The sequence below is a fragment of the Xyrauchen texanus genome, chromosome 21 (genome assembly GCF_025860055.1).
Source record: "Xyrauchen texanus isolate HMW12.3.18 chromosome 21, RBS_HiC_50CHRs, whole genome shotgun sequence".
NCBI classification, from domain to species: Eukaryota; Metazoa; Chordata; class Actinopteri; order Cypriniformes; family Catostomidae; genus Xyrauchen; species Xyrauchen texanus.
In genome coordinates, this window is record NC_068296.1 from 37256577 (window position 1) to 37269191 (window position 12615).

The window sequence follows — 12615 nt, forward strand, 5'->3', positions numbered from 1 at the left end:
CAGGCCTATAACTACATGAATCAAGTAGATATATAACTCCTGTTGTAACTGTAAATAATGAAATAATACAGGCCTATGATTATATGAATCGGGAAGATATATAACTCTTGTTGTTACTGTAAATATGTGAAATAATACAGGCCTATGATCTCATGAATCGGGTTGATATATAACTCTTGTTGTTACTGTAAATGAGTGAAATAATACAGGCCTATGATTACATGAATTGGGTAGATATATAACTATTGTTGTTACTGTAAATAAGCAAATAATACAGGCCTATAACTACATGAATCAAGTAGATATATAACTCCTGTTGTAACTGTAAATAATGAAATAATACAGGCCTATGATTACATGAATCGGGTCGATATATAACTCTTGTTGTTACTGTAAATAAGTTAAATTAAACAGGCCTATGATTACATGAATCGGGTAGATATATAACTCTTGTTGTTACTGTTATAAAGCTAAATAATACAGGCCTAATAATACAGGGTTGATATATAACTTGTTTCTGTAAATGGGTGAAATAATACAGGCCTAAGATTACATGAATCGGGTATATAACTCTTGATGTTAATGTAAATGATTGGAATAATACAGGCCTATGATTACATGAATCGGGTTGATATATAACTCTTGTTTTACTGTAAATGAGTGAAATAATACAGGCCTATGATTACATGAATTGGGTCGATATAAGACTTTTGTTGTTTACTGTAAATAAGCTAAATAAGACAGGCCTATGATTACATGAATCGGGTTGATATATAACTCTTGTTGTTACTGTAAATGAGTGAAATATTACAGGTCTATGATTACATGAATCGGGTTGATATATATAACTCTTGTTGCTTCTGTAAATGACCGAAATAATACAGGCCTATGATTACATGAATTGGGTAGATATATAACTATTGTTGTTAATGTAAATGAGTGAAATAAAACTGGCCTATGGTTACGTGAATCGGGTAGATATATATCTCTTGTTGTTTACTGTAAATGAGTGAAATAATACAGGCCTTTTATTACATGATTCGGGTTGATGTATAACTCTTGTTGTTACTGTAAATAAGCTAAATATTGCAGGTGTATTATTACATGAATCGGGTAGATATATAACTCTTGTTGTTACTGTAAATGAACGAAATAATACAGGCCTATGATTACATGAATCGGGTTGATATATAACTGTGGCAGGGCAGAGGGCGGGGCCGGGTCGTGATCCTATACACCCGGTCCCGTATTAGGCATATCAAGCCTCCGAGAGGGATAAAGGTCGACTGCAGAGAATCGTGCGGGAGAGAGAGATCTTATCAAGCCGGTTCTCGCCTCCTCCTTTCCACTGATCCCGTTACACTGGTGCCGAAACCCGTGAAGGAGGAGGGATACGCCATAGGTAGAGTTCTCGCCACTACCGCCACCCCAACGGAGTAGCCGCGGCCATCTGCCGGGGGACGAGGAGCCCAGCCGCCTGGAAGAGGACGACGGCCGCTGACCGCTAGGGGAGTAGGGGCTCCTAACCGACCGCCTGGAGCGTTCATGGCCGCTGCCAGGGGCGCAGAAGTCGCCTACCGGCCGCTGAAACGCGGCGGGGTTTGAGACCGCCGACCACGAGCGGGGAGGGGCTCGCTGCCGACCGCCTGGAGCAGGAGAACCGGAGGGGTGGGTGAGACCCCTTCTGTTCCCCGAGAACGCGGCGGGGCGTTCTGCCCGCCAGGGGCTGGAGGTCTGCCTCTGATCCGCCCGGAGAGTTGTGGCTGTCGTCCGATAGAGGGTGGAGGAGTGGCCGAGGAACAAGCTGCGGCGTATCGGAGAACTGGCGAGTAAGAGTTTTTTACTTTCATCTCTCTCTCCTCTCTCTCTCTCACTGCCGCTCTGTGTTGGCCTTTTCCCTCTCTTTTAAATTTTACAGGTTTTTTGGGGGGGTACTACACTGTTACAGGAAGTACTCCCCAGATTAATTATTTCTGTTTCCCTCCCCTTGTCCCCTCCCTCGTCCAGGTAGACGGCAATGACATGCCGGCAGACGGGGCTTAGGGCACGCCCTCTCCCAGGGAAAGGGTGGGGGGGTGTACGTCATGATGTGGGCTCACCAGCCTGAGAGAACGAGGGAAGAATGTGGAAGGGCGGAGGGCGGAGCTGGGTCGTGATCCTACAGACCCGGTCCCATTTTAGGCTTATCAAGCCTCCGACAGGGATAAAGGTCGACTGCAGAGGATCGTGCGGGAGAGAGAGATCGTTTACGGACATGTCCGTCATGAGTGTTTGTGTCTTTGAAGTTATTAATTAAAATATTATTTTACAGTTATATTTATGCGAGCACTCTAGAAGAACACACTCTCTCTGCTGTCGTGCTTTCTGGACACTCTCTCTCCCGCACGAACCTCTGCAGTCGACCTTTATCCCTCTCGGAGGCTTGATTAGCCTAATACGGGACCGGGTGTGTAGAATCACAACCCGGACCCACCCTCCGCCCTGCCACAATAACTCTTGTTGTTACTGTAAATAATTGAAATAATACAGGCCTATGATTACATGAATCGGTCGATATATAACTCTTGTTGTTACTGTAAATGAGTGAAATAATACAGGCCTATGTTTACATGAATAGGGTAGATATATATCTCTAGTTGTTACTGTAAATGAGTGAAATAATACAGGCCCATGATTACATGAATCGGGTTGATATATATAAGTCTTGTTTTTACTGTAAATATGTGAAATAATACAGGCCTATGATTACATTCATCGGGTTGATATATAACTCTTGTTTTTACTGTAAATGAGTGAAATAATACAGGCCCATGATTACATGAATCGGGTTGATATATAACGTCTTGTTGTTACTGTAAATGAGCGAAATATTGCAGGCTTATGATTACATGAATCAGGTAGATATATAACTCTTGTTGTTACTGTAAATACGTGAAATAGTACAGGCCTATGATAACATGAATCGGTCGTTATATAACTCTTGTTGTTACTGTAAATGAGTGAAATAATACAGGCCTATGATTACATGAATCAGGTTGATATATAACTTTTGTTGTTTCTGTAAATAAGTGAAATAATACAGGCCTATGAGTACATGAATCGGGTTGATATATAACTCTTGTTGTTACTTTAAATATGCTAAATATTACAGGCCTATGATTACATGAATCGGGTAGATACATAATTCTTGTTGTTACTGTAAATAAGCGAAATAATACAGGCCTATGTTTACATGAATCAAATAGATATATGTAAGGGGGTTACGATGGGCAAGGAGGAGGCGAGAACCGGCTTGTCAATACAAATCATAATTGAATGAAAACTTAAACCAAAAGCACAAACATAAACACACACATGACGGACATGCCCGTAATTTTCTCTCTCTCGACCTGTCATCACCGGCCGCCTTTATCCCTTGTGCGCCCCATCAGGCTGATTTGTGACCGGGTGTGCAACATTCTAGCCCGGCCCCGCCCCCCTCCACTCCACAATATATAACTCCTGTTTTTACTGTAAATGAGTGAAATAATACAGGCCTATGATTACATGAATCGGGTTGATATATAACTCTTGTTACAGTAAATGAGTGAAATAATGCAGACTTATGATTACATGAATCAGGTAGATATATAACTCTTGTTGTTACTGTAAATACGTGAAATAGTACAAGCCTATGATAACATGAATCGGTTGATACTTCTTGTTGTTACTGTAAATAAGTGAAATATTACAGGCCTATGATTACATGAACCGGATTGATATATAACTCTTGTTGTTTCTGTAAATAAGTGAAATAATACAGACCTATGATTACATGAATCTGGTAGATATATAACTCTTGTTGTTACTGTAAATATGCTAAATATTACAGGCTTATGATTACATGAATCAGGTAGATATATAAATCTTGTTGTTACTGTAAATGAGTGAAATAATGCAGGCCTATGATTACATGAATCAGGTAGATATATAACTCTTGTTGTTACTGTAAATACGTGAAATAGTACAGGCCAATGATTACATGAATCGGGTTGATATATAACTTTTGTTGTTACTGTAAATGAGTGAAATAATGCAGGCCTATGATTACATGAATCAGGTAGATATATAACTCTTGTTGTTACTGTAAATACGTGAAATAGTACAGGCCAATGATTACATTAATCGGGTTGATATATAACTCTTGTTATTACTGTAAATGAGTGAAATAATACAGGCCTATGATTACATAAATCGGGTAGATATATAACTATTGTTGTTACTGTAAATGAGTGAAATAATACAGGACTATGATTACATGATTAGTGTTGATATATAACTTGTTGTTACTGTAAATAAGCTAAATATTGCAGGCATATGATTACATGAATCGGGTTATTATATAACTCTTGTAGTTACAGTAAATGAGCTAAATAATACAGGCCTATGAGTACATTAATCGGGTTGATATATAACTCTTGTTGTTATTGTTAATAAGCAAAATAATACAGGCCTATGATTACATGAATCGGTCGATTTATAACTCTAGTTGTTACTGTAAATGACTGAAATAATACAGTCGTATGATTACATGAATCAGGTTGATATATAACTCTTGTTACTGTAAATGATTGAAATAATGCTGGCCTATAATTACATGAATCAGGTAGATATAAAACTCTTGTTGTTACTGTAAATACGTGAAATAGTACAAGCCTATGATAACATGAATCGGTTGATATATAATTCTTGTTACTGTAAATGAGTGAAATATTACAGGCCTATGATTACATGAATCGGGTTGATATATAACTCTTGTTGTTACTGTAAATGAGCGAAATATTGCAGGCGTATGATTACATGAATCGGGAAGATATATAACTCTTGTTGTTACTGTAAATGAGTGAAATAATACAGGCCTATGATTACATGAATCGGGTAGATATATAACTCTTCTTGTTACTGTAAATGAGTGAAATAATACAGGCCTATGATTACATGATTCGGGTTGATATATAACTCTTGTTGTTACTTTAAATATGCTAAATATTACAGGCCTATGATTACATGAATCGGGTAGATACATAATTCTTGTTGTTACTGTAAATAAGCGAAATAATACAGGCCTATGATTACATGAATCAAGTAGATATATGTAAGGGGGTTACGATGGGCAAGGAGGAGGCGAGAACTGGCTTGTCAATACAAATCATAATTGAATGAAAACTTAAACCAAAAGCACAAACATAAACACACACATGACGGACATGCCCGTAATTTTCTCTCTCTCGACCTGTCATCACCGGCCGCCTTTATCCCTTGTGCGCCCCATCAGGCTGATTTGTGACCGGGTGTGCAACATTCTAGCCCGGCCCCACCCCCCTCCGCTCCACAATATATAACTCCTGTTTTTACTGTAAATGAGTGAAATAATACAGGCCTATGATTACATGAATCGGGTTGATATATAACTCTTGTTACTGTAAATAAGTAAAATAATACAGGCCTAAGATTACATGAATCGGGTTGATATAAAACTCTTGTTTTTACTGTAAATAAGTAAAATAATACAGGCCTAAGATTACATCAACAGGGTAGATATATATCTAACTTGTTGTTACTGTAAATGAGTGAAATAATACAGGCCTATGATAACATGAATAGGGTAGATATCTATTGTTGTTACTGTAAACGAGTGAAATAATACAGGCCTATGATTACATGAATCGGGTAGATATATAACTCTTGTTGTTACTTTAAATAAGTGAAATATCACAGGCCTATGTCTGACTGAAAAAACAGCCTTCACTCATTTTGTAAGTGAGTTGTATGTCTCCGCTGTTTGATAATATTTATTATAATTATATTTCACTTTCTCTTACACATTTGTACTAGTGTTGAATTAAAATATAATGTATGTACAAGACACATTCTTTTTCTAATTGTTTACATCAGTCTGTATTGCCTGAGTTAGCATGCATCTCGCTTTTTAATATTTGTATCAAATTTCTGGATATTTTAACCTATGTAGATTTTTTCAACTATTGATGATTTGTCAGTGCCTTACATATTATGTTTATTTTCAGGCAGACCAAATCTGGCTCTATGTATTTACTTTACAGAAGTGTTCTGTAACGTGCATTTACATTGTACCCCTTACTAAAATCAGACAGCAGTATTCCATTATATTTTGTTTAGCATGTTATGCATGCGTGAAAGAGTAATTTAACCTTAAATATATTTTTCTTATAAGTATTATCACACACACACACACACACACACACACATGTTGTGTTTCCATGTTTTATGGGGACTTTCCATAGACGTAATGGTTTTTATACTGTACAAACTTTATATTCTATCCCCTAAACCTAACCCTACCCCTAAACCTAACCCTCACAGAAAACTTTCTGCATTTTTACATTTTCAAAAAACATAATTTAGTATGATTTATAAGCTGTTTTCCTCATGGGGACCGACAAAATGTCCCCACAAGGTCAAAAATTTCGGGTTTTACTATCCTTATGGGGACATTTGGTCCCCACAAAGTGATAAATACACGCTCACACACACACACACACACACACACACACACACACAGACGTTGGTGCAGTTATCATTATGAGGACTCTCCATAGACAATAATTTTTATACTGTACAAACTAAGATTCTATACCCTAAACCTAACCCTCACAAAACACTTTCTGCATTTTTACATTTTCAATAAAACATTGTTTAGTAACTGTTTTTAAGCGATTTGAATTATGGGGACACTAGAAATGTCCTCATAAACCACATATTAATAACAACAACATATTAATAATAATACAGAGGCCTATAGAGTATTCTTTGTCATTTCCTGTAGCTATTATTAACTAGGTATTATTATATTAATTTCCTATACACTTAATTCGTGCATAGGCCCTACACCAAAAATAAAATGCATGAGCATATTGACCTGTTACATGTGACAGCATTGTATGATCACGCGGCCTTTGAGACCAAAATTACGTTTAATTTCAGACAGTGTCGATAAGTTTTGTTTTTATTTTTACATCTTGAAAAGGTGATGTTGCTATTTAATTACCAGAGCCAACATTTCATTTTTCTTTCAATAAAGTTTATCTATCAGGTGGAACGGCTTCATTTCACCCACGTCAAGCAGCGATGAAGAGGGAGAACAGAGATATAACACTTATATGTTTCTGCTTTATTTAGACATTTCAGTTATCTGTGTATCAAATACCGTATAAATGTTCATTCATGTATATAAGTTCATAAAACACTGACTATGGTATGTCGTGATTGCAACATAATAATAATAAAAGCACTACAGTGTCATGTTAAAGTATATTTTTCATGTGTGTGTGTGTGTGTGTGTGTGTATATATATATATATATATATATGTATAATGTTGGTCAATAAACAACACATAAGATTATGAAGAGCAGACTTTATTCACATCGGCAGATTACAATGTAAACATTAATCATAAACACAACCTCGGTTGCTTTCGTTTTTATGTGTTCTTCATGAGTTAAAAGCAGCTCTTACAATTTAAACAGACGTTATTTTAATCAGACCACAAAACAACACAAACACATTTGAAAATTCTGAATGAGAGATGTTTACGGTGATGTATCGCAGAGATTGGCCGGTGTTATGGATCATCTGAGACGTGTGTTATCAGGGGGCTGTCCCATAAAAGCCGCTTAGAAAAGCGGGGATTAAAGTCCAAAACCTGACTTGAATGAGCCGAGCTAAACATCCGCGCTTAAATTGGTTCCATAACAGTAAGTTGAGGATCATGTGATCTTACTAATTTGAGTCAGGTTTAAATAGTCTAGATAATTGCACGTGCACGCCATTGTTTAAAAGTCCTGAAAAGTCGAGCATGGGTCAATCGATTTACTGTGGGCTACCATGGCAACAAAAGGAAAAGATAGAGCAGCGATGTTAACGGCAACAGAACAGCGTTTGCTATTGGAAACATATGAAGAATTTAAAGATGTCATCACCAAAAAAGGCAATACAGCGGCAATAAATAAAGCACGAGAGAAAGGTTGGCAGGAAATTGCTGATCGTCTCAATGCGTAAGTAGCGGTGTAAACTATTTAAAATACTTTATCAACATTGAATGTGTGTCACAATACATTGCAAAGTTTGTGTGTGAATAACAGTAACGTTAATTGCTTTCACACAGCAGCAACTTAAGTGAAGGAAAAAGAACCTGGCAACAGGTGAAAATAAAATATAAAAATATAGTTCAGAATGGTAAGTAAATCTAATGGTATGTACATATGTAATCAATGCCAGCTTTAAGTTACAACTATTCAGGTTTTTTAATTTTTTTTTTAATTGCAGTGACCAAAAAGAAGACTGAGGTTGCTGGCATTGGGGGAGGGCCACCACCAGCCAGCTTCACTCCTGCAGAGGAGCTGGCTTTGGAAATTAATAAAGGGAGGCCCGTCCTTGAGGGAATAGAGGGGGGGACATCAGCTAAAATGATATCACGTAGTATAAGGAGTGAGTATATAAAAGGTGTGTGTTTTATTATCATTATTCCTTATCATTATTCCTTATTATAGCAGTAGTGTCACGTAGAGGTACTTGTGCTACTGTAATGGTGCATTTTGGTAAAAAAAATATATATTTTTCTATCAAGATTCTGTATGCATTATGGATCCACCAGACATCATGTTGCCTGTGAGTATGAGACCTTTTAAATCAGTCATGTAAGCTAATGAGTTTAACTGAGTTTAATCAGTGGTCACAGGGAGAAGGCCCATCAGTTGAGGAGGATGAGGAGACTGTGTCTGTATGTTCAAGGAGGCCTGAGGTACTCACAGGTTCCATGCTATACTGTATTGAATATTAAAAAGTGTACTTGTGTGATAAAATGATAATAATGTGTTTTCAGGATGCTGACACTGTTCTAGAGCCCTCTCAGTCTGGGACCACATGTGACAAAGTGAGTATTAAGAAATGAAAACAATGTGACAAGAGTATTCAATGAAATAACTTAAATCTATGTTGCTACAGAACCCAGAAAACATAAAAGGAGTGTATAAACGCTACCTCCTTAAACAAATGGAAGCGATTGATATCGACATCCAGTATAAAAAACTGAAGATGAGGAAGTTGGAGCTGGAAATTCAACAGCTACAGAAAAGTGCAAGTAGAACTACCATTTTTAAAAAGGAAAAGAAAAAAAAACATTACCTTTTTGATCACTTTCCACAACATTTATGTGTGTTTTCACCCCTAACAGGCAGATTCACTCTGAATAAAGACAAATCACATTAAATACTTTGACTTCTGTGTGTTTGTTCAACTAAGGAGAAAGTTGAGGGGCCAGTGGAAAATTTTAAAGGCTACACATGGTTTAGACTATATTAAGCAAAATAATTATTTGCATATGTGTCTCGTATAAGTCTGCCTGTTTCGTTTTCTTCCAATACTGCTTCATTGCCCCAGTCTTCCTCTTCAACAATCCTTGGTTGCCTCTCTCTCCTCAGACAAGCAATGTTATGGAGCACTACACAAGCAACTACAATGTCACATGCCCTAGGTGGAGTCACTCTGAGGTGCTTCAGGCACTGAAACCTTGACTTTATCAGCCCAAATGCCATCTCTATACAACCTCTTGTGCGTGCATGGGCAATGTTGTAGCGGTGCTGTGCCTCTGTCTGGGGCTCCTGATGGGGAGTCAAGAGGTAAGGCAGGCATGGGTATCCCTTGTCTCCCAGCAAAACTCCTGAGAATTCTCCTGCATAGACAGAATGAATATATATATATATATGTAGTTTTTTTTTTTTCTTTTTTTAAGACTTTTTGCGATTTAAGTGATTACTAGCATACCTCTTGCTAGTTGCTGGTAGAGAGATGAGGCTCTAAAGATTCTGGAGTCATGCACAGAGCCTTTCCATTTGGCCTCTACATTTGTGATGATGCAATCTGCATCACTAATCATCTAAAATAAATTAAACCTGTAGGTCACTACATTTTAATTGCAATGAACTAAACACTGGTGCCCAGCTTAGTACAGAACACTCCGTGCTAGAGCATAGCCTTCAATATCATCTCAGTGGGACCGTACCTGTACATTGATGCTGTGTACTGATTTCCTATTCACAAAGTCCGCTTCATGTGGACCAGACGGACACTTAATACGCACATGGGTGCAGTCCAATGCACCGATAACATTTGGGAAACCTAGGAAAATTATTTGTTTGTTTTAAATATGTCCCATGTAAAATCAACAGTCAAGAAATATTTCCAAGTTTTATAGTTATTTGAACTTACCAGCTATTCCATAAAAGGCATGTTTAATGGTACGAATAGCTTTGTGGCCAGGGAATGTGATGAACACATTGAGTAGTCTTTTTAAAGAAAGGTACACAGTTCGTACAGAGCGGCAAACTGATGCTTTGCTGATATTCTCTGCATCTCCAACTGTGTTCAAAAATGTTCCACTGGCAAAAAAGCGAAGTGCAATGCACACCATCTGTGGGACTGTGAGCGCTCTGTTGCGGCGTGTATTATTTGCAATGTGTGGGCTTAGTAATCTACAAATATATGCAATGCCATCTCTTGAGAACCTATATCGCTCATACAGGTAGCTGTCATTAAAAGCCAATGGGTCTGACCTGTCTCTGAAAGTTCTCTCTCTTTGAAATGCCCTCCGCAAGACTATAGCTCCCTCATCCACCACCTCATCTATGAAAGGACATGCCATGGTTAAGTTTGGAAACGAGTTCAGCTCCCTATTTATATACTTTTAATTAATTACCAAACTCATTAACCAAACTCACCAATTAAACACACAAGTTTTGAACATTTCTTAGTGTATTTATACCTTATAATTTCTTACATTTATTAGTAAAGTACATTTCCTGATTTATTTATTTAAAAAACAAATTTTATTAATAGTGGTTAAGTAAAATAAAATGACATCGAAATACCAGCAGGTGAGTATAAATGGTATGCACGTTAAGCCTGAACTCAGACTTAGCCTGACAGTTAGCCTGCCCCGGACCAGGTTAATTTGCCAGCATAAGTTGCCGGGGTAACTGAGTTTGAACTTTTTTAAGTTTGATTTATGAAACCGAATCTACCAAAAATAAGCCTGACTAACCGAAATAAGCCTGGTTTATACTCTAATCTTGGTTTATGGAACAGCCCCCTGGACATGTATACGTGCACGTGAATCATTGTATTTGCCTTTTCAGCAGATTCGTTCAATGTGAATTGCCAAGGAACAAAGAAAAGACGTTATGCACATTAATACAAATGTATGCTATATATATATATATATATATATATATATATATATATATATATATATGTACTGCTCTATATGTATAAAAGACTGTATATATTCATTAGTTCGTTTATATATATATTTTTTTAGCTGTTTCCATCGCTTTGCGAAAGAGATGGATTACATCGACGCTCGTTTGCTCTTCCTTGCATCCTAGGATGTCATCCTCAAATTTTGCCACATTCATTTTTCAACCCGTATTCAACAGCCTGAATATTGAGACCTGAATTTCACGACCTGAAATCCACCACTTGAATTATAAAAACTTGCATTTCACAACCTGGGTTTTTTGTTTTAGTTTTAGGTGAATTCACACAAAATCTTTTCAAATAATTTAAATGAACAAAAAATATTTTTAATGACATCAAATTACACACGGTCTTTTTTAAAGCTCACGAATTCAAGTTCTGGTGATATAAAACGACACCATAGAATAGTCTCTGGCTCTATTGCAGTGAGTTTGGACTTACCGGTGAAGGGAGGAGCGCAAAAGCTTTCAACACGCATGCGTATTAACGCATAGCAGCTCAAGCGGTTAGTAATAGAAACGAAAAACGCGCATGCGCGTCAGGCTTGAACAGCGCTGTACACACACACAGCAGTCTTTAAGGAAGGCGCGTTGGAAGCGCATAGATGCCTGGCCAAAACGGTTAGGACTAAAGCATACATGACACCCGCGAGAGGAGTAAGTTCATATATTATGTTTTGGTTTTATATAAGAGTATGTCTGGAGAGTAAATGTGAATGTTTTGCAATGTTAAAGGTGGTTATTCTAACTGTAAAGGGCGGCGCGATGATCAGCCGTGGTAAAATAAGCTTCTTTGTTCAGGTGACGCGCCGAAGCGCCCCCAAAAACATAAAGATTTTACACTTCAATCGTGTAAAATGTATAACGCATTAATTTGTCATATTAGTAGTTGTATTTTACAATTAGATGGTTTATTAAGACGTTTTCATCTGTTTAGGTTTAATAGTGTTGACGTTGGTCTTGTTTCTATTTGTTGTTTTTATTTTAACGTCAGTATAATACTGCTTATGTATCTTGTATTTCTCCTGTTTCACTGAGTTATTGGTCGTATTTTTGTGCTATGAATATATACAGTGACTCTGTGCCTGACAGTAAAATGGAGGACAAGCTGAACAACACAACCTTAAAAATACACAATCCTACCAATGTGACTAGTTTTAGTATTGTTACTTATTGACTGTAAGTTTACTGCATGTTTATTACTCTCCTTTATGCACACATTTATCTGATCCTGTCAACTTTAGTATTGAATAATAAATTAGTCTGTAATGTTACTCCTGGGTA

At 37.2% G+C, this 12615-nt stretch overlaps 2 protein-coding genes across 4 annotated transcripts in view; one reads left to right on the forward strand and one right to left on the reverse strand.

Annotated features, from left to right (window-relative positions):
- The window catches only part of LOC127661403 (mitogen-activated protein kinase 6-like), a 46694-nt gene that overhangs the window by 14505 nt on the left and 19574 nt on the right, over window positions 1-12615 (forward strand). The window contains exon 1 of one of the 3 annotated variants that reach the window (XM_052152080.1): window positions 9563-9696. The exons of 1 other annotated variant lie outside the window; for it this stretch is intronic. The gene's annotated coding sequence lies outside the window, so the exon portion shown is untranslated. Of the gene's footprint in view, window positions 1-9562; window positions 9697-11879; window positions 11989-12615 lie in introns of those variants that run through there. One more of the 3 variants, XM_052152083.1, reaches the window with a different exon arrangement.
- LOC127661404 (putative nuclease HARBI1) lies at window positions 9376-11562 on the reverse strand. Its single transcript, XM_052152084.1, has 4 exons — window positions 10286-11562; window positions 10080-10195; window positions 9842-9953; window positions 9376-9749 (listed from the first exon to the last, which is right to left on the reverse strand). Exons 1-4 carry the CDS (start codon window positions 10716-10718, stop codon window positions 9376-9378), a joined length of 1035 nt encoding a protein of 344 aa, XP_052008044.1. The 5' UTR covers window positions 10719-11562.

Excerpts from the sequence above, each read along its gene's own strand:
- LOC127661404 (XM_052152084.1), bottom strand. The coding sequence starts at position 10,718 with ATGGCATGTCCTTTCATAGATGAGGTGGTGGATGAGGGAGCTATAGTC. Across the intron at positions 10,196-10,285 it reads TGCCTTTTATGGAATAGCTG|GTTTCCCAAATGTTATCGGT; the intron begins GTAAGTTCAAAT and ends TAATTTTCCTAG. Across the intron at positions 9,750-9,841 it reads CTACCAGCAACTAGCAAGAG|GAGAATTCTCAGGAGTTTTG; the intron begins GTATGCTAGTAA and ends CTGTCTATGCAG.